The following is a 27,745-nucleotide window of genomic DNA, read 5'->3' as shown; positions in this document are numbered from 1 at the left end:
ATAAGCAGATCAACTTTCAATAAGGGTGAACCCCCCCCCCAAAAAAAACAACAAAAAAACAAAAAACAAAACAAAACAAAAATGTAATGTGTATAAAAAAACTTTGACGAAAGCAGTTCCTGGATATGAATTTGGATCTTTTCACAGACATGCCACAAAATGCTCACTTAAGCACCTTGTATTTTTCCCCTCTGAAACCGATACTGTGATCATAGACAGAATGTCGATTGCCTCACATCCTGCCTGTTTTGAGGAAATGGGCCTGCCCGTCAGCTCGTCAGCCACTTTAACACTGTGGTGTCAGCGAGCGGAGCCGGGCAGAGCACAGAAACGAGCCAGGGCTGACAGTTTAAAAGAAAACCCCCAAAACAGGACACAATATGTTACAGAGGGCCGCCTCAAATGTCTCAGACAAACCAAAAAACAGCAAACCAAAGGTAGGTGAACATTTAAGTATAATATGAGTCTGCTGCTGAACATGTACGAGTGGACGATGCGTTGTACCGCAGGAAGCGAAACGTATTCTGTCTTCAGCATATGCTGACTTCCTCCACACACACAAAAAAAAAACTATTATTATCAAGAAAACACTGAGTTGCATTCAAAACTAAAATATATTTGACACCCACTTAAACAAACAATGGCTTTAAATCCTGCACAACTCCTGTTGGATTACTGAAGTGATTTGCTAGCCCAATTTAACCTTTGATAAACGAAAAAGCTGCATTTGGATGCAATCATTTGTATTTTGTGGGACATTCAATGCACATTAAAATAATGGAGAATGAGCATTAGGTAATTATTTCCCTCCAAATATATCTGGTGGGTTTTTTGTTCTTTTTTTTGTTGATTTTTATTACATACATGCGAAATAGTAAAAACAAGGCCAACACAAAAAAACCAAAACAAAACAAAAAAACAATAAGGATGACAAATCAGCAATACTGTACATCAGCAATGATAATATTATATTCAGCAAGTAATGCAGTTAGGAGTAAATGAGAAAATGTAGCGTTCTAGAGAGAAACCCTTCTCTTCTGTGTAAGTGTTTCTTGGTTATAGAGCAGAAGAATCAGGCTGAGTCTGTACGATGTGAACGTCACATTACATCGAGCCAAAGCGGGCTCTCTCTAGGACCAAGGACTTCATGTTTAGCTGGGATTTCCAGGGATTATTCATTTATATAATTATTTTGATGTTCTGCAGATGCAATGACGTGGGAGGGTTGAGAAGATTAGAACTAGTTTTAGGTTTATGAAAAATTGGACCACGTGATTTGGAAAAGAGGGCGGGTCTGCTGTGTTTCCTGTGTGTTGTGTGATGTCAGTGTTGGAGGACAGCACGTTTTAGCCTGTCAAAACTGGGCAGGCCCATACGGAATAGGACATTTGTTTCCCTGCCAACATTGAATGACCCACATATTGTCTTTAGTGTGTGCTTCTAAAAAGGTTATTTAATATGCTCTCATAAAAGTCAGAGAACATGATCTCATGCATTTGAATGTCGCATGTTTTTGATGGGAGGCTTTTGAGGGTTTTTGTGCTTTCATTAAAATAGACGGACCAAATCTCAGTCCAACTGGAAGCTATGGACCATTGCCAGTTTTACCTATAAAATTTGAATATTATGAGGCAGACTTTCCAACAGGAATAAGCCCAGCATCATACCGGCCTCTGAAGAGGTTGGGTAGGGAGGGAGGAGAATCTCCTCATCATGTCTCTTATTCTCTATCTACAGCGCTCCACTAGTTTTGGTCGGTTTGAGGGGCTCAGGACTCAACCATCTCCAGCCAAAGCAAATGAACATGGAATTAAAATGGTTTGTACTTCATTACAGCACTACATTACTTCAGTATTTCTAAAGTTGTTTTATTTGTTTGGTTTTTTTTTTTTTTGTCCTTTTATCGAATTGAGTTCTGGAATTGCAGCTTTGTTTAATCTTTTTTCAGTATTTAAATATGTATAAAACACTAAGTATAAGGATATTCTGGAAAACAAGTTACTATATATATATATATATATATATATATATATATATATAACCATGAATTCAGCTCCTACTGGGCCATGTTAACACACACACACACACACACACACTTACAAAAGATTAATTTAGCCAAGTGCTTAAGTTGTGTAGTTCACACTTTTTTGCCACAAAATGAGATGATTCCTGTATAAATCTGGTGGTGAGTTTGAATAAAGCACGCATGCATTTTATGTTTAGGTTACAGAGGAGAGTGAGACTTTGGACCAAAGCAAACCAGCTGGACTTGGCAAGAAAATGAAGGTTATTTCTTTGACGATGCGCAGGAGGATGGGCAAAAAGCATGCCAAATCCTTCACAGTGGAAACTGTGAGTCTTCGGAAGATGCATGTGCGCACGTGCACACGTACACACACACACACACACGCATGTAAGCCTGCCCCCTCTTATTAATTCACTATGCAGGAGGACGTTCCACAGCGTCAGATAGAGCAAGCCTCAACTGTTTTTCTCTTTTACCAGATACTATCATCTCTCATGAACCCACTCTCTCGGAAATGATACAAAACAGACAATCAGTCCATGGAACATGTACCTGCTCAAGAGATCAGAGATAGGAAGATGAAGCCACCGTGTAACAAACAGCCGACACATTTAGATGTAACCTTAAGATAAATCTGGATTCAGCGACTTTAAAACCGTGATGCTAAACACTGGTATTAGTATTTGTCATGGCAGGGTTTGTGAAATGGCTTTAAGATATCCTAGATTCAGTGCATATTGAAGTCTCGAGATTAAAAAAAAAATCCTTAATTCCATTTCACCTTAAATCTCATTTATGAAAATTATTTAACAAAGGTCAAATCAGCTAGGTCAAGTCAGGTTCACCGGCTCTACTTAATTTAATGGCTTCTCTCTGTTTGCATTTCATCTCAGATCCCATCACACAGTATTATAACAGACTTCACCATTTCAGTATTTCCAAAATATTGCTGGTTGGTTAGCACCCAGATGACAAACCACCTTGGAGTCTATTGATATGTGATGAAATGATGTAAAGAGCAGGTGTAACTGATATTTTGTGCACTCAGGATTTGTATTGTGTATTAATCCCTGTTGTTCCTCTCAGGGGGAGGACATAGACCATGACCCCGAGGGGGAAACAGACAGTGGACCACCAGAAGAAAAAGGCTCTGCAAAGACCAGAAGCTCCTTAGAGAGCCTGTACAGCGGCCAGAGCTCCTACAGTAAGTGTCCATATGCTGCACACACCGGCCCGCAGCTCGTCCTACAAACACTCTGCACCCTACGCAGGCCCCTGGTGGGCTTGGTTTGCTGTGTAGGACTTCACAATGAATTACAAGTACAGAAACTTTAGCAAAGGTGTGAACGTCAATTTATGATATTTTTCTGTAAGTTACATATTGTCTCTGTCTGAATTGTTCTTATGTGATAAACTGAAACTAACCGAGGAGATTAAGAGAAGATAATATTAAATTCTAAATAATGCTTGATTCAACACTCTCTCGCTCTCGCTCACGCTCACGCTCTCTCTCTCTCTCTCTCTCTCTCTCTCTCTCTCTCTCTCTCTCTCTCTCTCTCTCTCTCTCTCTCTCTCTCTCTCTCTCTCTCACACACACACACACACACAAATACAACATCAAAAATACAATGCAGTCATACGAGGTTAACGCCCATATTAACATGTGAAATCACACCATGTTGATTTTGTATTTGCTGGTTTAGGCGGTGTGATCGGTGAGTATAATGGTTCGAGTCAGAGGGACAGTCTGAGACTGGAGGAGGACGGTTCATACAATGGAAAGTTCTGCGGCAGAGCCCGTGTGCACACAGACTTTGTCCCCAGCCCGTATGACACAGACTCCCTCAAACTCAAGGTATGAGTATAGACCCGTAAAACAATGTCGTTCCAGTGTCACCTCAGCAAAGGACCAGAACTGAAATGAATCCAGATCCAAGAGTTTTTCATATTCAATGTCATCATCATAATGTAAATGGATATTTGTCGGATCTTTTAAAATCAAAACCATTTATCTGGATTAAATAGCGTTAGTAAAGTTTGGACTAAACATCACAACATGGCATTTCCCTCAAACAAAAGAGCAACATGCCAGAGCTGATTTAAAAAAGAATTGATATTTTTGATATATATATATGGGATAATTCTTAAAGTACGTGGACAAGCTGGATGGTAGATAAATCTGCAGATCATGTTCGACCATGATATATCTCTATATTTTCTCCCAGGTGGGTGACATTATCAATATTATCAGCAAGCCTCCCATGGGCATCTGGATGGGCATGCTGAACAACAAAGTAGGCAACTTCAAGTTCATCTACGTAGATGTTCTAGTTGAGAAGACACAAGAGGAGGAGGCCCCAAAAATCCGACAGCAGAAGCTGTGCAAAAGACCTCGGCCCAAAACACTGCTGGAGCTACTGGAGCGCTTGCACCTCGAGGTGAGGACAGCATGCTTTTTTATGCAGACTTCTTTGTTTTTTGTTTTTTTTGTTTTTGTTTATTTAACTATTGGCAGGGGGCGTTCCCCATACAACACACCATAATGAGCATCAGAAAACTTTAGCTGACACCATTTGAATTGTACAAATGAGATGTATAAACAACCCTAGCTGATACTCCAAGCAGAACCCAAACACTAAGAATACTTGTAGTTATATGACCCAGTTTTGGAACTTAGCTAAACACTAAAGCACTAAGTGACACATTCAAATTATGCAGACCTAAAAGAGACAGGAATAAAAGAAAAAACCTAACAAAACATTAACATAGCTTTCTCTTTCAAACAGTGACCCTTGAGTAATCTTGGTTTGGATGTCACCCGAAAACAAGATTGGTCATGCATATATGTGTTAATTATGTGATGGTCATGAACAAACCAATGCTCTCTTGCAGGAATATGCCTCAGCCTTGCTCCTAAATGGCTACCAGACAGTGGAGGACCTGATGCACCTGCAGGAGAAACACCTGGTGGAACTGAATGTCAAAGACCCCGAGCACAGACGCAGACTGCTTGCTGCTGCTGACTACCGTTACATAGAGGGTACGTATCATACTAATGCTACTACTGTTACTACTACTATTACTACCACTACTGCTGCTCTACCACTGCCACTACTACTACTACTACTACTACTACTACTAACTACCACTGCCATGACCACAACTACTACTACTGCTACTACTACAACTACTACCTCTACAACTACTGATACTATCGCTACCACTACTACTACGACTACAACTACAACTACTACTACAGTTACTGCTGCTGTAGCTACTAGTACTTCTAATATACCAGTTCTACTAAATCCAGTTTCATGTCACCTGAATGATGTAAAACAATAATAGGTCAAAACCTAGTGTATGGCTGGACCGTGTGTGGCCAATGTTTGAAATTCAGGCCAGTTTGTTACAGGAATAGTCAGTGGTAGTGTCTATAATGTGAATTCCTGAATATTAAATGTTCATCTGCAATTTCTGTAGTGGTCCCAGCAATACTTGTTGTTAAAGTGTAGCATACCACGTGACATGGTTAAGCTACGTTCGAGTAAAAAAAAAAGAAAAAAAAAAGACTATAAATGCAGTTGCAAGAACAATACTTTCCACTCATATCTTGGGATGTTTGATTTGAAAGAGAACTTAATTTAATTGTAAGTATACCTATTCTAATTATCTGTTAACTCCCCTCCTCATTCATCTGTTTCTATCTGTGGATGTCTGTCGTTTCGTGAAGACTCACTCTGTATTGACAGGCGAAATCACGAAGAATGGATTGTGGCAACTGATAGCGCCATGAATTGCTCATAGCTTACAACCTATCTCAAGGTCTGATTCGCAGAAGATATTGCACTAATGATATTACAGCGCAACCACACCCATAAAGTTTTGAAGATGAGTGCAATTGGCACTTGTTTTGCATCTGATTAAAATTATCCATGTGGCAAAATATAAATGGTGGCTTTGTGTCAAGAACACAGTAGGCAGGTTCAATGTCATCCTTGATGTCATCAAGTATAGCAAGAATTGTTAGACCTGGTAATCTGTATCTGTGAATGATTTCAGTCTCAGTTAAATCAAAAAGTGATATTCTCCTGTAAGATATCCACTCACGGGCATGCCTGGCATGACGATGCCTTTGCCTGGCTACAATCATTGCAGCCATGATCACCGGAAAGTTCTGGGTAGGGATGCACAATGATATTGGCACGTCATCGGTATCGGCCAATAAAGGCTTTAAAATGAAATATCGACATCGGCCCGATTTTTTTACATTTTCTTAACAGTGATAGGCCGATAAGATGACGCTTGAATTACGCGCATGTGATGCGAACTGGTCAGCAGTAGGCCAGGTCTACGTGACTCAGGCGGGGTTGAGTGGGTTTTGTTTTTTGTTTTTTACCCACTTCACTAACTGCATCTGTTGTGTGTGTTCGCGTCCCAGCCCTGTTTTCTGAGGATTCTTCTGAAGAGATTTCAAGCAGGCTACTTTGAAATATGAATAAGTTAACTGGCAAATGCTTTAACTGGTACTGAATTAATTAACTACATCATTTTAACTAAAACCCTGCAATGTTGCATTGCTGCATCACATTGCCTCTGGTACAATGAGGTATTTATTTTAAACAGATTGTGCTCGTTTTCTATACAAAGTTCTATGTTGCATTTGCCTGTTGAAGGGCCGTTTATCCATGCGTGTAGAGGGAGAGAGAGAGAAATAGACCAGCCTTATAAAAACAGAAATCAGCAGCGTGATGTGGCTTCTGTGATCAGGTTAGCAGTTTCAGTTTCTACTACAAGAGATACTTGATGTGAACTGCAATAAGGTGGGGGGGAAACATACTGTAGCGAAATAAGGGGGCAGCCTGAGACCGCCACAACTGGGACGCGAACCCGTGTCTTCCACTCCGCAAGCGACAACATTAACCAGTCGACTAAAGGGTCCAATCCGTTAGTCAAGGACCAACGTGTCTACTTATCCATGCACGTTACAGTACATATATCTGTATCGGTATCGGCAATCGGTCAAAATGAGTTGGAAAATACCGGCATATCAAAAATCCAATACCGTGCGCCCCTAGTTCTGGGCATTAGTTACCAACAACTCTCTGAAGACGCCAGTAATTGTCACGTTAACTGCGAGTGGCTGTTAGCGCTGGTGTTTCGCATTTGCATGGAAAGGGGCCAATTTTGTGCCAAAGTATGCATATTGCCTAATTTCAATACGTTCAAATAGCACCGGAGCACCGAGACGCCATTTGCTTGGCAGCGCCGTCATGCCGGGCTCAGACTACCAGAATTCAGCCCAGTTTTGTCGTCGCCGACAAACTTCTAGCGTCGGGCCCGATTATGAGCGTTGGGGATGACGAACGGGCGTCTTTACCTCGTGTAGTGTGACACAACTGAAGAACAGCCATGTGGCGTCTGGGACGCCCCACGATACCCTGACAAAAAGCCTAGCATGTCAGCATTTTTTGTATTTTCTTTTCTTTTCTCCCACTGTCTCTTTATTGAAGAAATATTACAACAACAAACATTCAACAAACATTGAGACGAAAACAGAACATATTAAGGCATCATTATAAAGAAAGGATAATATAACAGAGTATGACTCCATTCTCAGTACGACATTACAATCAATATCAAGACATAGGGTAAATGTAGCATAACAAAATTAAAATAAATAAATAAATAAAAAGACTAAAAAACAATCAAGCAGAGGACCAGAGGTAGGCATAAAATTCGAGTTTCTTCAAAAAAATATCTTCGCATACTAATCATATGAACACATTTCTTACTATTTATACGTTGGAGAGACTGAAAATGCTTGCTGAATTCCACCCTGAAAGGTTCAAATGATGGGCGAGACCCCGAGAACTTTGCTTTATGGATATGGTATTTCCCCAGGATAATTACTAAGTTGACAGTCTGCTGAACTTTCTGGTTTTTGTTTTCATAATATAGTACTACATCATTGGCTTCCAGCTTAATTTAATAATTGGTTTGAGCAACAAAATAATCCTCAATTTTTTTTCCAGAATCCTGCTGTGTACTGACATTCATAAAATAGATGTTTAATAATAGTTTCTTCTTCATTTTTACAGAATACACAATTGATATCGCTATCCACAAATCTTGAGATTGTTTTGTTGGTGGGATAAATATTATGTGCAATTTTGTAATGCACTTCTTTCAATTTGCTGGGGATAACACATTTATATTGGGTAAGCCATACCATTTCCCAATTAATGTTAGAAAAATGGGAGTTCCACCCAAATTTCCCTCGTGGAGTAATTTTCCTTTTGCTGTAGAAATTGTTCCAAACATTGTGGTGACCCACATCTATATAACGAGAGACATTCACCTAAGAGGACGGTGTACCTTTAAGGGAAGAGGCGAGGGGTCAGATAATGCACTTCCGCTTCCGGTTCACAGTTCGGTGTCGTTGTCGAATGTATGACATGCTAAGTTGGAGCTAGTAAACTACCTCGACTACGTCTACTCTCACGTCTCCTGTCTCGTCGTTTTCTAACGCCACATTGGTGACCCCGACGTGATCGAACTACTAATACGAATATGTCTGACAACGAAGACGCCGGGAATAATGCTGCCGCGGTACCCGCTCCCGACGCCGGTGCTAACAACATGGCTATTGCTAACGCTAGCATTTACGCCGCTACTGTGAAGCTACCCGACTTTTGGCAGCATAATCCACGGCCGTGGTTTCAACATGTGGAAGCCGTGTTCCAGCCGAGAGGGATAACGCAGGATGCAACGCAGTACTTCCACGTAGTGGCGGCGTTAGACTCATCGACAACGGCGCGAGCAATGACACTGTTGGAAGCTCCGCCAGCTGCTGACAAGTACGATGCTATAAAGACATTCCTCCTGAAACTATTTGAACTGTCGGAGCTGGAGAAGGCAGACCGTTTACTGTCCCTGAATGGCCTCGGCGACGGCAAACCATCTGAGTTAATGGAAAAAATGCTGTCTGTGCTGGGATCGGCTGATCCGGCCTTTCTTTTCACACACATTTTTCTGAGGCAGCTGTGCTTCGCTAACACACTCTCCACCGGGGTTCCATACCAATGCCTGCTCGCAAATTTCCCCGAGCTCACCACACCCACCTTCTCCTCGGCGGTGGCCAAGCACGGCGTGGAACATCATATCACCACAGTGGGCCCCCCAGTTTACGCCCGGGCCCGACGCCTCGACTCGGCCAAGCTCGCAATAGCCAGGGAGGAGTTTTCGACTATGGAGCGCCTCGGCATTGTCCGCCGTTCTGACAGCCCGTGGGCTTCCCCTCTTCACATGGTTACTAAGGCCGACGGGGGTTGGCGCCCGTGCGGGGTACCGTCGTCTAAACAATGCCACGACCCCCGACCGGTACCCCATACCGCACATACAAGATTTCTCTACCCACCTGGCGGGCGCTGCCATCTATTCCAAAATCGACTTAGTGCGGGGGTATCACCAAGTGCCGGTCCACCCACTGGATGTCCCAAAAACGGCTGTCATCACACCCTTTGGGCTCTTTGAGTTCTTACGTATGCCTTTCGGCCTTAAAGGGGCGGCGCAGACGTTTCAGCGCCTTATGGATTCTGTGCTCCGCGACATGCCATTTTTGTTTGTGTACTTAGATGACATCCTCGTGGCCAGCGCGTCGGCGGAGGAACACATGACGCACCTCAGACAGCTGTTCGACAGGCTCAGCGAACACGGCCTCATCATCAACCCAGCTAAGTGTCAGTTCGGGGAGTCGTCCATCACCTTCCTCGGGCACCACATCACTCCACAAGTGATGTGGTGATGTGGCTGTCACCATGTTCCCCCGCCCCCGCACTGTACAGTTGCTGCAGGAATTCCGGGGCATGGTGAACTTTTATAACCGTTTCCTGCCCCGTGCCGCCCACATCATGCGTCCCCTGTATGAGGCCCTGCAGGGTAAGAAGTCTAAGGACGAGCTGGACTGGTCTTCGGGGATGGATGAGGCTTTTGTGGCCGCCAAGACCGCGCTGGCCAACGCTGCGCTGCTAGCTCACCCGTCGCCTGCCGCCCCCATAGCCCTTACAACGGATGCCTCCGACTACGCCGTGGGGGCCATGTGTGAGCAGTGGGTGGGTGGGTGGGGGGGGGGCTGGCAGCCGTTGGCGTTCTTCAGTAAACAACTCCGTGAGAGCGAGCGCAAATACAGCACCTTTGATAGGGAACTACTGGGTCTCTTCCTCGCAACCAGACACTTTAGGTTCCTATTGGAGGGCCGACAGTTCACCGCTTTCGTGGACCACAAACTGCTGACGTTCTGTATGGCCAAAACCTCAGAACCGTGGTCTGGGCGTCAGCAGCGCCATCTCGCGGCGGTTTCCGAGTTTACCACGGACATACAACACGTGTCGGGCAAGGATAACTTCGTCGCCGACTGCCTTTCACGGGCGGTTGTTAACGCCGTTCACTTGGGACTCGACTACGCCGCTATGGCAGCGGACCAAGCCAAGGACGCGACCGTTCAAGACTACCGGTCGACCCCTACGGCGCTACGGCTGGAGGACGTGACGTTCGACGCGGCCAACACCACCCTCCTCTGTGACATCTCCACCGGTCAACCGCGCCCCCTGGTGCCTACTTCCTGGCGGCGCCGAGTTTTCGACACCGTCCATGGCCTTTCCCACCCAGGAGTGAAGGCCTCGACCAAGCTGGTGAGCGTCAAGTTCGTTTGGCCTGGGCTCCGTAAGGATGTTAGAGCCTGGGCCGGCTCGTGTGTGGCGTGCCAACGTGCCAAGGTGCACCGCCATACCAAGGCCCCTTTGGCGCCGTTTGTGGTTCCAGAGAGGCGGTTTGATCACGTCAATGTTGACCTGGTGGGTCCCCTGCCCCCCTCCCGTGGTTATACGTTCCTCCTCACTATTGTGGACAGGGCCACCAGGTGGCCAGAGGCTATTCCCTTGTCCTCCACGACGGCAGCAGAGGTAGCACGGGCGTTCATCGGCTGCTGGGTAGCCCGTTTCGGCATGCCTGGTGACATCACGAGCGACCGGGGTTCCCAGTTTACCTCGGAGCTCTGGACGGCGGTCGCTGAGCACCTGGGGGTGAAGATCCACCGCACTACGGCGTACAACCCGCAGAGCAACGGACTTTGTGAGCGGTTCCATCGGGACATGAAAGCCGCTCTGCGGGCAAGCCTCACTGGCTGCGACTGGATGGACCGGCTCCCGTGGGTCATGCTCGGCCTGCGTTCGGCCCCGAAGGAAGACCTCCAGACCTCCTCCGCTGAGCTGGTGTATGGCCAGCCCCTGCGGGTTCCGGGGGAGTTTCTTCCGGATGCTACGGCTCCCTGGTCGGCCGCCTCTCACCTCAGTGCGTCCCGGAGCGCTGCCGGTGCCTTCGCTCCCGTTCCGATGTCTCAACACTGCCTCCCCCGGTCGTATGTCCCCAAGGATCTGCCATCGGCGAGGTACGTCTTCATTAGGCACGACAGCCATCGGTCCCCGCTGCAGCCCCCATACGACGGGCCCTTCCGCGTCCTGGAGGCGGGGGATAAGAACTTTGTGGTGGACATGGGGGGCAGGCCGGAGCGGGTCGCTATAGACCGTCTCAAGCCCGCTCACTTGGACATTGGGGAGCCAATGCAATTGGCCCTACCCCCGCGGCGGGGGCGCCCTCCTAGGTCGGCCCCGGCACCTGCCTCTGTTCCTGCTTCGGCCCCGCCTATGGCCCGGGTTTCGGCCCCATCTGTTTCCCCTCCTGTGAAGCGCAGCTGTTATGACCGCAGGGTCCGCCCCCCGACTCGTCACCTGTTTTCCCCGTGACTTTGCACTATGTCATTGACTGTTCTGTTGTAGAGTCTATTTTTATGTTCATGACTTGCACTTTTGCTGTTTTGCATTGTTTTGTGTAGGTTAATTCTGGGGGGGGGGGCTGTGTGGTGACCCACATCTATATAACGAGAGACATTCACCTAAGAGGACGGTGTACCTTTAAGGGAAGAGGCGAGGGGTCAGATAATGCACTTCCGCTTCCGGTTCACAGTTCAGTGTCGTTGTCGAATGTATGACATGCTAAGTTGGAGCTAGTAAACTACCTCGACTACGTCTACTCTCACGTCTCCTGTCTCGTTGTTTTCTAACTCCACAACATGCTTATTATCTGGTATACATAATCCGAAAGAATAAATCGCTATATCTGCAACACTGGGCTGATAGGAACATATTTTTTCTTGCAGATTTAAAAAATGACGACGCTCAACTTCTCAGCTATGAGGAATTTCTCAGATCTAAACCCCTCGCGTATGAAGAATATCAAACGGTCATAAACGCTGTTCCCAGTGGAGCCCTTGATGAAATGCCATTCTGCGAGGCAAGAGCCACGGCAACTGGAACCTAGTGTAACGTGCACGGATAACTAGACTCGCTGGCCCTTGGCTAACGGGTCGGACCCTTTAGTCGACTGGTTAACGTAGTCGCCTGTGGATTCGCGTCCCGGCTGCGGCGGTTCCCCGACTGCCCCCCCCCCCCCCGAATTCGCTAAATTGGAGTCAGAAGGTGAGACCATCGGAAGTGCGTGCGCCCAGAGGCGTGAGGGAGCTGATATGCTGCTTGGAAAATGGATGTTATTTGGGGCGGTTTAACTATGGGTGGTTGGACCGAGACCAAATTATCGATACTACCTCTCGTTCTTGAAGATTGATTCTAGTGTCAATAGGATCGATATCAGTTTATAATTTAGTTTCTTTCTTCTACATTTCAACCATTTCATCAAAGAGTATAACTGTCTGTGCAAACAACCTTCCGTTGTCATTTACACATTGTAGTGCGTCTCCACTGCTGCTGTTGTGTCAGTGCACTCAAATAACGAGTACATGTGCAACAGCGCACACCCTGACTACCGCCGCCAAGTGCTGGGTCAGTCACGTGACTTTTGGCCTGTGGTTTTGCTTCCGGTAGAAGTTTTATCAGAAGTATAACTTTTTTTTTTCATGTTCACACAGTCAATTAACAATAATACATGTTTTTGTTAATATCCCGTTAAAACCGCCCTGTTTCTTAACATGCATATGATTAGGTAATTAACAGTGGAAAGCAAAAAAAAGAAAAAAAAGGCTTGATTCGTTTATCAAGCAATTTGTAAAAAAAATGCTACTTAAATGAATGAAATCGTTTTTGCTTGCTATCTACATGCTTCAGTTGGGAATCAAACCTGGGTCTCACAGGTGGCATGTGGATATTCTACCACTCCCCTTACAATGGTTGCTAACCTATGGCAAACAATTTAGTGTTCATGAAACTGGATTCAGATTTAACCTATTGATGATGCATTCACCTCATAAATCATGATCATATCAGCGATCCTGACCCTGTCGTGTTATCATCAGACAGTCAGTCCGTCTGTCAGTCAGGGACATCCAGCCAAATAAGAGTTGTGTATCGTGGATTCTAACACTGTGACGTCTTGTATTTTTTATTTGTGTGTAACCATCAAATTCAAAGTAATCATTTCAGTTTAAATAGAGGAAATATAAACATCCACATTAGATGAATAAAAATCCTTTCCTGTGTGCCAGTAAAGATTACACAGAAAAGACTTGGGGGTGGGGGTGGTGTATTTGCAACACTAATAGCAATTAAAAGGTACTATTTTACCAGAAAACATTCCCGCATGCAGGGTTAACTGTATGACTAGCAATGATTAATACTATTTGCACGCACGCACGCACGCACACACACACACACACACACACACACACACACACACACACACACAAATACATCCTGAATGTTGTAAGACTTTTTTTGCGATTTCCTGTGAGTCAGACAGAAACCGCACGAAGGGCCAGGAGGTACTTCTCTAATCTAGTATCTTGAACCAGATTGCAGGTTTATCACAGAGCCCTTTGAGTCAAAACAGAACCAGTTTCTCTTATAGATTCAGAAAAAAAGCAAAATTGGCTGTTTCACGCCTTTAAGATGTGTGTGTGTGTGTGTGTGTGTGTGTGTGTGTGTGTGTGTGTGTGTGTGTGTGTGTGTGTGTGTGAGTGAGTTAAAAAATTGAATCACACTCAACTTATCCAGCTGAATTTAGGTCAGCATTTGTGTTGTTTGTGTTGAAGTGTGATCAGACAGATGGCAGCGGCTGCAGTGTGACCTTGGCAAGCTGGTTGACTGGCACGAGATTTCAGTAATTTAATCAAGCTGAACTCCATTAGACCAGTAGGGTGGCAACCTAATTACATTCCTACGATTAGGATTAGTAGCCTATTTCAACTAAGCAAACTATAAAGAGCAAACGAACAGAGGAAGGGTGTATGTCAATGCTTAATGTTTACTTGGCTGAAAAAAAGTAGCGGTATGGTTTGTGCTGTATTTTGGTGGGACAAATGATTCTGGTGATTAGGTTATTAAGCCTCTCACAAACAGCTAATCTAAAATGCTTACTCTAAATTATACTCTGAATATATATATTTGACAGGAATAAATGATTTAGTTTTGAACCATGTCTTATTTTCCTATTGTAGGTGCTCTGAATCTTATTCTGTCTTTCACTCTCCCACTTATGTAGTGGTACACACACATCCATGGATTGTATTGTTTTTGCATTTATTGTAACTCTCTATGGATGAATGCATCAGCTAAATTCCTAATGATGTGTTCATTTCATGCGAGGGAGTTGCTTTGTAGCTGCTTAAGATTTAAAAAAAACTTTTTTTTTAATGTCGCTGTACATCTAAATGGCAACTTGCTTATGACACTGAGCAACGATGTTTGCTATAATTTCATTTGGCTTGTTGCTCCAGGTGATGATGTCAGGGAGGCGGAGGAGAGCAAACCCAGCCAAAGTGTGCAGGAGGAGGACAGCGACTGTCTGAGGGACTCGGGCTGCTTCATCCCATCTGAATGTTCAGACAATACCAAAGAGGAAGACACTGTTGAGACTTAATATCTTGTTTCGCTCCCTTATATGGATACCTTGATACCCAGATGGTTATTTTTGCTTAACAATTTGTTTTTTTTTTCTGAAATGGTTTGTAGGTTTTGTTTTTTCTTTATGTTTACTCTAAAATGGCCTGCGAGCATTACTTATTCATCAGTGGGGCTCAGGCAGTTGGCAAGCAAGTGTAACATAGAAAGTTTTCACTTGACATGTCAAACCATCCGATGTGGGAAAAAAATGTAAGAAACAATGGTAAGGTATACATTTAACATATTACCAGTAGTTTTGAGTGTAATCACTGCATATGCTTTGATGAATTAGGTTATTATCACCTGCATCTGGTTGACAAAATCAGATTTTGCTGTTCAATCATCACTTGTATTTATTATCCTCTCAATCGTTTATTGTTTGTTGAATATAAAGCCTTTATTTATCTTAAGTACCTTTTTGACATGTCTCTTTTACTTACAGCTGATCTCACTTCAACAACCAGCATCAGCATTTTTTTCTTCACAAATGTAAATAATGTGACTGTTTGCTTGAACTAAAACAGGAACACTTGTCTGATGACAAGCTTTGTTGATGAATGTGTAATTCATCAAGACATTCCATTCCATTCCATTATCCAAGCCAATTATCCCAACTGGGGTCACGGGATGTTGGAGCCTATCCCAGCAAGCATTGGGCGGCAGGTCGGGAGACACCCTGGACAGGCCACCAGTCCATCACAGGGCTCATCAAGACATCACAGTATTATTTTTGAATGGGCCATTGTGTGTATGTGTGCGTGCACACGTGTGAGTGGATGACAGCATTTCCATGTGTTTTGTTTTTTTTTCTCCACAAACATACAATTAAATAAATAAATATTGCCGATACTCAACAGTGACCCGCATTACTAGCTACGTGTGCAGTTATTTGAGTCTGATGAGGCTTTGCAAGCTCTGATGGCATGTGACCACAGTGTTTGTCGACAGCCCACGTGCACATAAAAATAACAAGTGTGTTGCCAAGAATGTAGTTATCCAACTTTAATTTATTGTCGTCTTCCAATACGAACAGCCGTTTGTAAACCAATTTTAAGCATCAGTTGCATTCCTGGCTGGTTCCCTTTACTCGTCTTTTGTAACTCTATATCACAGAAGCTTATTTGCACAGCTTCATTTCATAAATGACTTTTCCTGATAGAAACAGAAATGTAAGGCACACATATATATACGTATATATATATATATATGTGTGTGTGTATATATATATATATAATACACTGTATATAAATTAAATATAGGTACGTTTTATTTCATCTCCTGAGAAAATTGCGCTTTCATTTATAAATGAATCTAGACTGCTGTTAACACACCAGGTCAAACAGCTTAAAACACTCGACAAAGCAAATAATTTCCCAGAGGGGAACTACTGGCTGGTTATACCGTGGTACATCAGATTTTAATGTATTATGTAAATTCTGTAATCTGCTGTTACGTTATAATACTGTTGTAGCTAACGTTGCATTCGGAGAAACGATGGACGGTGGAGATGAGGAAACATTTAGCCAAGCCTGGCGTATTTATTAGCGAGCTGTACACACATCAGTCTCGCGGTGACAGCTACCACTCAACAACATCTGAACTGATTCATCACATGGCGCGTCTCCTATATAAGGAACGTAATGACGCAAGCATGCGTCCTCTATACCCAGCGCCTTAGCGCCTCACAGTGGCACAATTATAATACTGCACATATTCACTTAACATAAAACAGTAGTAGTTAGCCTACTTGTATATCAACTGAGGACACATTAACATGTCTCTTAACATGTACAAGGAGAAAATATGCATGAGCTAAACTAAAAAGTAATCGTGAGCAATAATAATAATAATAACTGTACTGACTGTAACATGCTCGAGAAATGTCGAAACAGTTTTAGGATAACATGCTGAGGTAAACTTGGATTAAGAGAAAACGAATTGCAATAATTTGCTAAAAGCGGTTGTCGGAACTGAAAGTGACGCCGTCAGTCCTGTACTCTTGCATATGGGGATGGTTGGCTCATCAGAAAGGGAACATATGGCACTGGGAATCTGTAGGCTAAAATGAAGCTAGAGCTCGCCCCAAAACCTCATACGTGGGTGAGGGGGTCGCGATTTTAGGTTTGTATAGAAACCTTGGAGTCGTAACGTTGAGTCCATATCCTAGGATACTCTACATTCTCTCGGATATACACTTACTGCAACAGATGACGCTCATAACCGGCGGTAAAACGTAGTTTATCTGCATCCGGAGCGAAACGTTTACGCGTTGCACTTTGAGGCGGTGTCACGTTGTACGCCAGACTGTTACAAGTATTTGTGGGAACCGAAGTAAAAAAAATAGTACCTTGTGTTGTAAAGACCTTGGTGGTGTTTACAACACACTACATTACCCAGCATCCACAAAGAGCAGCGCGATGGTGACGTGTAGTTCCGTTGATAAAAATCTCCCTAAGTCAACCTGTTAGAACCACGCATCACGTACTGCGGGCTTCTGCCGATGTGTACAACCTTTCCTGGTCTTACTGTTCAGAAATTTCAAGAAAGTGTTTGACAATGGCAGGGGAAGTCTCCATGATTGGTAGGTCAAATGACGTTCCCGCGCTGTTAGTAAAATTTGAGGTTTAGCTAGCCTTCGTTGTTAATTCAGCGTTCGTTATCCAATACTGTAATATAGCATTAACCTCTCTTTAATCCTGTCAGGCGAAAGATAGCTGGCTATGAACTCTGCTTTGCTGGTCTCTCGCTTGATTCCCCATGTGGCCGGCGACATCAGCTAACAGCATGTACAGTTGCTATAGAGCTATTCAATAGCTTGTCTCCTGACCTTACTGTATGCATCACAGGTTCCGTCATCCTGGCCTTGTTCCTGGCTGGTTACCTGGGTCAGCAGTATTTACCTCCTCCCAAACCAAAGGTCATCGGTCTGGATCTGGGGACCACCTTCTGCTCTGTTGGTGTGTTTCATCCAGGGACCGGGGATGTTGTGGTGATAGAAGATGAGGATGGGAGGAAGAGCATCCCCAGTGCCGTGTCATTCACTGTCAGCGAGATCCTGGTTGGTTATGAGGCACTGGATCTTGCTGATAGCAACCCTCAAAACACCATATATGATGCCAAGAGGTTCATTGGGAAAATCTTTGAAACCGGGGCTCTTGAGCAAGAAAGTGCTCGCTACCCATTCAAGGTGCGTTTGTATCGGCGAAGAATTGAAAAACCCGACACCAGCATGTTTGTCTGATGGCGACTTCTTGCTGCGGTTGATGGTTTTGTCTGCCTTAACTGCTCTTTAGTAGGAGTCAAAATACCAGTATGATTTACGTGTTTTTATACTTATTTAGTTAAGTCAGGGGTGTCAAACTCAATTTCACGAAGGGCCCCACTGGGACATGAGAACACCATATATGACAAATGCAAAAATGTCTTTGATTATATTGTTGCATGTCCCATATAGCCTTCTCACAAACAATTTGGTCCACATAAAGCCCCAAAAAAGCAACAAAAATGTTGCATAGCCATCATAGCATTTAGTCAAGCAAACTAATGCATTCTGATTACATTTTTAGAAGTAGGCTACCATAGAGCCAACTCACAACAACCTGTTTCACAGGCCTGAATATGACAACTCAATGGTTGTGTGGGACATTTAATTAAAAAAAAGAAAAAAGTAAAGTATATTTGATCATGTAGTTAACATGGCATGAAATTGGCTGCACACAAAACCCTAGAAATTACAAATAAACTTTGCAGTCAAGCCTATTTCACAGACCTAAATATGATGTTGGCATGCTATTTAGCCACAAAGATTAGCTTATTTCCACCCACCAGACACCTGACATCTTTTCTTTGATGCATGTTCATTAATACTTGGCTTAAAGTCCTGAACTGTAGCCACTTTAAGAATGGAGTCAAGATGTTTGTGAGGTGGGATCTGTGAGAGGATGTTTTTTTTAGCTTCGTCACAGAGAACATTTGCTCACACAAATAAGTGCTCTCAAACATGCTCAGGACACAGGCAGCCTGAAGGTAGAGCTGTGGCATTGTGTTTGGGATGAATGGTTCAAACTCACTTGCCCCAACAGAGTCAAACTTAGCCTTCAGTGTGCCATTGCAGTGTAATTCAACAAGTTCTGATTGTAAGTGCTCAGGAGGGCTGTCCACATCAACTACAAATGGATTTGTAAAAAGCTGAAACCTGAATTTTTGAGTCTCAAAGTAGGCACATTTCCTACTGAATTCTGCTTTGAGTTTCTTCAGCTTTTCCGCACATCTCTCACTAGGGAAAGCAGTGATGAGTGCGTTTGCCACTGACAGGTTGGAAAGTGAACATAATTTCCTTGCTGCATTTGGTTCTCCCCCAAACACCGTTTTGTTCGAAAGGCTTTCACTGCATGGTGCATATCCGTGACCAGCTGTTTGTGTCCCTGCAGTTTCATATTTAGGATGTTGAGATGCTGCGTTACGTCACACATAAAAGCCAAGTCAGATAACTGCTTTTCATCCTCAAGCCCGGCGATGGCTTTCCCCTTCCTAGTCATGCTTGTAGGTGCAGTGGAGGCATGCCCATCTACTTGGTTTGGTGTGCGCACAGGGCACCACGTTGTTTTGCAGACCACGGGTGCGATTAGGCGGGCCAAAATTTATTGAGAACCTAAACTGATAATGTGGGCTGGATCAACATTTGTGATGGGCCGGATTTGGCCCACAGGTCTTGAGTTTGACACGTGAGTTAAGTGAAAGAAGAAGCTCCTGGATTTATTAGCGTCTGTGATAGATGGAGGAACATTTTACCACCCTCCACTTTTCAAATGTATAAAGTGCAAAATAATTGATCCCAATCAGAATATAAGATTATTAACTGTCAGCTTTATCCTCTCTACATTGTTTGTACACCATTCTTTTTCCTAGGGTTTAAACAACAATGGTGGTACTGAGTTTTAACAGTGTCGTTTACTCTAAGGTTTATAACTTGTATGTGTGTGTGCGTCTCTCTCTCTCGTTCTCTAACTTTTTCAGGTAATAAGCAATAATGGCAGTGGTGAGTTTCAAATCTCCACTAATCATACTTTCACCGTGAGTCCAGAGTTCATTGGTTCCAGACTGCTGCTGAAAATGAGGAAGATGGCTGAGCGACATCTGGGTGTGCTCATTCAGAAGGCCGTCATCTCAGTGCCGGCTGAGTTTGACGAAAGACAGAGAAACTACACTGTCAGGGCTGCTAATCTCGCTGGTCAGTATCAAAATAGTTATTTAGTTTAATTTCAGTAACTGCTTGGTACAGGAAATAAAAATGTTGTGAAGCCAGCTCTCTCAGCTGCTACAACCAACCTCCCTGAACATGTAAAGTGTGTCCCGGGTGAGATATTTGATTGTTTTTATTTAACAAGTAGGAAAGAGTTACCTTTACATTCTTGAATATTTGAGCAATATTACATAAATATGTATAACTTAACTATTGTAATTTCTTTTTACTTCTTTTAAGGCTTAGAGATCCTGCGTGTGATTAATGAGCCAACTGCAGCAGCTATGGCCTATGGCCTTCACAAGGTGGATGTGTTTAACGTGCTGGTTGTAGACTTAGGAGGTGGAACCCTGGATGTGTCCCTACTCAACAAACAGGGAGGCATGTTCCTCACCAGGGCCATGGCAGGTAAGCATTTATCAGTTTAAATGTTATGGTTAAAAAGATAAAAGGGAGTGACTAAAAGAAACGTACCCTTATCTTGAATGAGCAAAATATAAGCCCTGATGATGTGTGTGGGTTTATATTGAAGAGTAAGTAAACATCTGTTTTTAGGCTGTCTCCGGCCAGTCTCATTTTGGAAAAGGTAAAAAAAAAAGGGGTGGCGATTTAGGGGACAGTGATGGTGATGTCCATATATAAAGGATATAAAGGGGTGCAGATGTAGGGTACAGTGATGGTGGTGTTGATGTATGAAGGATATCAAGAGTTGTAGATGTAGAGGACAGTGATGATGCTGTCCATGTATACTAGATATAAAGGGATATAGATGTAGATGACAGTGATGGTGGTAATAATAATAATAATGATAATCATTGCATTTTTATAGTGCTTTTCTAGACACCCAAAGCGCTTCACATTGAAGGGGGTAACTCACCTCAAACACCACCAATGTGTAACACCCACCTGTGTGATGCACGGCAGTCATTTTGCACCAGAACGCTCACCACGCGTCAGCTTGAGGTGGAGAGGGAGGAAACATTGAGCCAATTACATGGGGGGATGATTAGATGGCCAGATGGAGACAGCCAGTTTGGGAATTTTGCCAGAACACTGAGGAACCCCCTACTCTTTGCGATTAGTGCCGTGGGATCTTTAATGACCACAGTGAGTCAGGACCTCAGTTTTAACATCTCATCTGAAGGACAGATCCTGGTGGTGTCCATGTATAAAGGATATAAAGGGGTATAGATGTACAGGATAGTGAGGGTGGTGGGGGTTAGACTGAAGGAGGCAGTGATGACTCTCATCTCATTATGTGCATTTCACATTGAACGTACCCACTCCCTCAGGGTGGTGTTGTGATGTGGTCTCACTTTTCAATTAATTTCTTACCGAGGCAATCAGCTCTACCATCCTAGGAAATACCAAGGTGTTTTCAGCTTCAAAAATGTAAAGAAAAGTTTTCTGTCTATTTAATGAATATATAGGGTTGAGAATTTCTGGAGACTATACAGAGATAAAATTATGGGTATCTACTCATACATATATGTTCGTAATGTGTGTGTGTGTGTGTGGTGTTAGTGTGTGTGTGTTAGTTAGTGTAGATAGCGGGACCGAAAACTAAAGCATTTATGATCCTAATTCTTTTTGGAGGTGGTAGGCATTGTCTCAGAGAGTAAGGGAAAAAGACAGACAATTAAAATTATGCATAATTATGCATAAATATGCAAAATATGCATTTTTCTAAAATGGCTGAAAACCACGTTTCTCGGCATTTCAGATGATTCTGAGCATTTTTGATTTTTCACCTAACATTTTTTTCTGGGACCCCCCCACCCTTAACCTGGAAAATGTAACCCTCTCCCCCTTTAATGTTATTGTGTATGCAATGTCATGTATGTGAAATATGCTTAGTTGGAACAACGAAAAATAGCAGAAAATTAAAATAATTATAATAATTATGCATAATTATGCAAAATCGGATGATCCGCTGTGGTGACCCCTAACGGGAGCAGCCGAAAGTAGTAGTAGATGCATAATTATGCAAAATATGCATTTTCTAAAAATGGCTAAAAACCACTTTTCTCGGCATTTCAGATGATTCTGAGCATTTGGGGGGAGGGAGTTGGAGTGGGGGGGTAAACCACTTCTCGGCATTTCAGATGATTCTGAGCATTTGGGGGGAGGGAGTTGGAGTCGGGGGGGGGGTTTAGGGGCAGGGGGAAGGCAGTTAGCTGGCAGGATGAAGAGGAGGGAGATTTAGACGGGTGGATAACCAAACCGCTACATTGTAGCGGGGTTCTTCTAGTAACAATAAGGTTGAAAGTGTTTTATTGCCCATATAATATTTTAAGTATACTTTACATAAGTATATGGGGACTAGATGTTGATTTTAGAAAAACGGTACAGAGAATTTGAAGAGAACAATTGTTTTCTTTTTTCTTGATTGTAATCTTTGTCTTAAATTTTCTTTTTCTTTTTTTGCCATTGATGTCTTCACAGATTATTTCCCCTTTGTTTTTTTTTGTTGTTGTTTTTTTTAAACATGACTTTCCTGTATCTCAGAGAGGTGATTTTCTTTCCTGTGCCACAACAATCATTTGCTGTGGGTCAAATAGTTTTTATTCAAAGTTTTCCATGGTTGAAAAACATGCAAAAATATAGAAACCCCCACTTAAGCACAGTTGTTTGCGCTCGTCATGACATCACTCAAATAATTATTTTTTCGTTGATCAAGTGTATTTTGAGATTTTACAACCTAAAATGTATTAAAACACAGCATAGCATGTTACTCAGGATTTAGTAAATTAAGGTGGAAGAGCCTTTAATTATCTACAGCTGCCCTTGCAAAATCCTTGTTTTGAATGTTTTAAGGCTTAAAACTTTTTTTTTTTTTTTTTTTACTTGTTCACCTCTCAGTGATTGAACTTGTTGTGGCAGATTGAAATTAATGTAAAGTCGGATAGATGGTAACCACCATCTGGATTAATGTGTTAAGTGTCTTTGATAGAAAGAACAGGTGACTGTCGTATTTTTTTTAAATGTCAGATTAATTTATATGATATCTATGATTTGAGGCTCTACAGATCAGTGTTAGTCTAAAATCAAATCTAAAAAAAGAAGTCATCATATTCTATGCCATTATTGTAGCGTTACCAATTTAAATTTGTAGTTTTATTTGAGATAGCACTGGGCTGATTTTATATACATATATATGTTGTTTGATTTAGGAAACAACAAGCTGGGGGGCCAAGACTTCAGCCAGAGGTTGCTCCAGTATACCATGAAGCAAGTTCGACAAGAGTATGGTGTCTCACTCTTTTTAAAAGAGGACACCCACCGCCTTCGACAGATCGTGGAGGCCGCCAAGCTCAACCTTACCCTTCAACCCAGTGTTACCATTCGGCTGCCCTTACACCTGCATTCCCCCGAGGCAACAGGGGAACTCCAGGGTACCGTCCCGGAGCCCATTCTCTTTGAAGTCAAAATCACTCGTGAGTTGTTTGAAGAGCTCAACGAGGACCTATTCCAGAAGATTCTGATCCCTATTGAGACAGTTTTAGCAGAGGGCCACTTGGAGAAGGAGGAGGTTGATGAGATTGTTTTGGTGGGTGGGTCGACTAGAATACCAAGAATCAGGAGGCTTATCAGTGAGTACTTTAGGAAGGAGCCCAACACCTCCGTAGACCCTGACCTGGCTGTTGTCACAGGGGTGGCTATCCAAGCTGGCATCATGGGGGGCTCCTGGCCTTTGCAAGTTAGTGCTATAGAAATCCCCAACAGGCACCTGCGCAAGATGAACTTCAACTGACCTCTTACCTGTTTCTATTTTTTTCTGTTCTAATAACAGCTAAGAGAAATGGATGCCACAGACATTTGTCACAAATTAGTGAATGCCATAATAGAGTTTTAACAATTTCATCTTTCACTTTTTGTATCCTGTTGTGTGCTGAAGAGAGATGTATTGCACAGTGAAAGTGAATTTGTTACTTGCATATTTTTAAATGCATTCAGCTGATACCCCATCAACAATGGAGACAAGTGTTGTTCAGTTTTGATAACTCAAATTGTTCAACTCTTCATCTTCCAGTTTTCCTAATTTGTGAAAGGCTGTGGTTAACAAGAAACATTTAATGATTTTCTTGGTTGCAGTGGAAAACAAACAGACTAGTTTTCAGCAGCTAACCGTTCCACACTTGGCTATAGAACATCATCTCCACCATTGACAAATGTCTCCTGGTCGTTTTCATTTCACAAAGGAACACACAGACTTGATTTGTGTGCCTACATTAAAAAAGAAACCAGTACTTAAGTATAGCGGGACTAAGAAGACTTATTGAAGCTAAAGTATAACCACCATCATATATTTACTGTTCTATTCAGCTTAAATGGAAATGGCCATTGATAGATACTTTAGGATTCACAATGGTCTTCAATTCAGGGAATGATCACTTTTTATTTTTTTGTAAACAACTGTGACCAGTGAGTACGATTTTATTTATTTATTCCTTTCTCTGTGTGCTTTATTCATGCGAAACTTTCCTGTGTCTTCTTTCCATCTTTTAACAGTTTTCCATCAAAGGTTAAGACACAATGTGCTTGTGCCTTTTCAGAAAGGTGCTAAACTGTTTTATGTATTGTCTAGAAGGAATGCTGCTTCAAACGAGGAGAAAAGCTCAAGAGGACATAATGCTACTTAACATGGTTGAGGAGGTTGTCCGTTTATGTAGGATAGTGTAATGTTAAGCCCGATGTGCATCATTAAAACGATTAGTTTTTATTGCAAATCATCTGGGTAGAGGAGCATCTCAGTGCCTAAGGCTTCATTATGCATGGGAAGAATAAATGACCAAAGTTGCAATAAAAAAAAAAAGAAGAAAAAAATGCAAAGGCATTGTAGATGGCCCAATAAACAGTATTCTGGTGATGTGCAAAATCATTGGCTAACAATCGAAATGACAGGAAACTTAATTGTATTCACACATAATAAATCTCAGATGTTAGCATATAATTGCCCCCCCAACCCATCCCCTACAATGTATTAAAATTATAGAGACAAAAACATAGGCTGCTTTGTATACTGTTCAGTCTTACTGAAAAGCTTCTTATAACAAATAGAGTAATGGTGAGCCTCCTGTCAAAACGTGCACAAAGTCTTATCTGTTATGAAATCTCTGTTTAGAAGATCTTTGACTTTACTGTGATTCAGATTATTTCTTGAAGAAATATAAGGGACATCCTTTGTATTGCACTTTGAGGACTCTCTCCTTGTGGCCAGGTTCACATTCCAGTGCAATAAAACCTTGATTAATTGCGAAAATGGAAGAAGACACTGGCTGCCACTTAAAAGTATTTATTCGTACCACATACTTTTACAACTGCTGACTTTTGCTATGGCTGTCTGATTTTGCCATAAGAGGACCAAAGGTTCAGTTTACTGGTGCCGAGTGAAGTTATCAAGAAGTCTCGTTACTGTTATATCCAGGAAATCTGATGGCCTAAATAATGATTTCGGTTTTGAATGAGTGCCTGGAACTGGAAAAAGACCGTTTTGTGATGATGATTTATGATGTATAGTATTTTTGCCTGCTCTCATTTTTGCCTATAAGGGGACAATACACATATTAATCATTATACATTTTAAAATGTAAGTTAAACTTTAAGTGTTCTCTTAAACATATTTCCACTTTGGGAAAACTACCTAAAGTTTTATTTATTTTTATTTTTTGTAAACATAGTAGATGTTGTAATGCCTCAATGATGTTTAAGCATTTTCTCAATCAAGAACATGATATACAAATATACTTTTTAAGTCAATTTGTAAAAAACATCCCTTTCCAATAGTCTGTATCTCCTTTTGGAATAAGTCTTGTCATTTTATAAGCCATAAAAAATGAGTCAAGTATGGATACTGTACTAAACCTGGTAAGATGAGTATCATGACTGAAAAATAAGTGAGATTAGTATTTTTATATGATAACTTCTGCTTACTGTTAGTTTTGCCACATAAATGTGATGAAGTTACATTGCTTGCTACATGGATTGTGGTCCAATAAAATAAAGATTGAATCTATTATACATGGTACAGTAGGTAGGTAATGTATGTGCTCATTTAGTGAGATAACAAAATAACCAAATGCTGTGGTTAAGTCTTCATGATAGTTCTGAAATTAACTAGCCAAGTGGTCAGTGACCAAGTCCTTGAACTGTGAATGGTAATTCACTGTTTTGCCCTCACTGTTTGACCTGAGCACAGCTAAGCAGACAGATAAACTCATCGACAAGTGGCATGTGTATTGTCTTTATTGAGATGTTTCCTTCAAAATGTTGACAACATGAAACTGGAAGAAAGTAACAGCATATTTTTTCAGGCACTTGGCTGTGGTGTGCCACATAGGTGTGAATGTGTGTGTGTGTGTCAGCCCTGTGATGGACTGGCGGCTTGTCCAGTGTGTCTCCCTGCCTGCCGCCCAATGATTGCTGGGATAGTCTCCAGCATTGCCGCGACCCTGAATAAGGATAAGCGGGTTGGATAATGAATGAATGAATGAAATATATGCAAAAGGATAATTGCCATGTATGTAGCCCATACAAACCTTAAATATACAGATAAGTGCTTATCTTGTGATGACCTTGGCAGCTGAAGCTTTTCTTTACCTGGATGCTGTTTTGACATGGGAAGAAGTAGCTCGGTCGCCCATTGTCCAAGATGTTTGTCTTGAGAACATTTACATGCCCAGGTTTATGAACCCTGCCAAGACAAACATCAACAATGATAACCCAACCAAGAGCTAACCTCTGTGCAAATGGTGCATTTGGAGTTCTGTTCTGCTGATCGGGTGCCTTATGAGCCTGAATAACATCTCGCTCAAGTAGCAGCAGAATGTCCGCCTGGGGGTCCAGTGCTGGAATCTCTGCAGCAATGTGCTTGAGGTGAGGATGATAGTGAGCAGCTTCAGGGGTTGGGATTTCATTCCGACTGTCCGGGAGCATGTCACATTCAATAAGCTTGGGCAAGGGCAGACTGGTTCAGCCATCTGCTGATTCAACAATGAAATTGCTCTTCTCCCAGTCACATCTGACACCCCTGCACAAGTCTTGAGAGTGTATGGGGAAGAGTTTTTGGCAATGGCAAAGAAGTCAAAGAAGGAAGATCTGGCGACAGACTATATATCCACCTGAGTTTTGATAATCTAGAATTATGCAAGCTCTGAGTCTTTTGTCATTGTGACCATTGGGGTAGACACACATGAGGCAGATCTTGGAACATAAGTATCTACCAATCTCATTTCCGCAGCTGACTCTTGCTCCCCACCGTAATCAGTGACGAGCTCTGTGACAATGTGTGTTGACCATGGTGTAGGACCAGTGTGGAGAGAAGTGATTTGTCAGTCGCTGCCACATTCTACACTGTGAATTTCCACCTTACAGTTCTTAGCTTGAGACCTGAAAGAAGTGCAGCACCGGAAACATATCCAATTCTGCTTCAGGTAAGCCTTATGTTTTTCCAGAGACTTCTCTTGGAATGCCCTACATTTTTCAAGAGCATGGGTTTTTTTTGTGGATGGGACTCTTTGCTAGGGT

General features: G+C 42.6%; 2 protein-coding genes across 2 annotated transcripts; both read left to right on the top strand.

Annotated features, from left to right (window-relative positions):
• Positions 1-301: 301 nt before the first annotated feature.
• samsn1a (SAM domain, SH3 domain and nuclear localisation signals 1a) lies at positions 302-15,830 on the top strand. The gene is made up of 8 exons (XM_056283439.1): positions 302-437; positions 1,738-1,818; positions 2,224-2,352; positions 3,113-3,230; positions 3,730-3,881; positions 4,252-4,464; positions 4,919-5,066; positions 14,811-15,830. The coding sequence occupies exons 1-8, from the start codon at positions 381-383 to the stop codon at positions 14,951-14,953; spliced, it is 1,041 nt and encodes a 346-aa protein (XP_056139414.1). The 5' UTR covers positions 302-380; the 3' UTR covers positions 14,954-15,830.
• A 1,623-nt stretch (positions 15,831-17,453) lies between these two features.
• hspa13 (heat shock protein 70 family, member 13) lies at positions 17,454-26,444 on the top strand. Its single transcript, XM_056283436.1, has 5 exons — positions 17,454-17,557; positions 17,823-18,163; positions 19,993-20,206; positions 20,459-20,626; positions 23,392-26,444. Exons 1-5 carry the CDS (start codon positions 17,533-17,535, stop codon positions 23,970-23,972), a joined length of 1,329 nt encoding a protein of 442 aa, XP_056139411.1. The 5' UTR covers positions 17,454-17,532; the 3' UTR covers positions 23,973-26,444.
• The last annotated feature ends 1,301 nt before the right edge of the window (positions 26,445-27,745 follow it).

This window comes from Lampris incognitus, chromosome 7 (genome assembly GCF_029633865.1).
Source record: "Lampris incognitus isolate fLamInc1 chromosome 7, fLamInc1.hap2, whole genome shotgun sequence".
Taxonomy (NCBI): Eukaryota; Metazoa; Chordata; class Actinopteri; order Lampriformes; family Lampridae; genus Lampris; species Lampris incognitus.
This window is presented reverse-complemented; position numbering and strand designations above follow the sequence as displayed.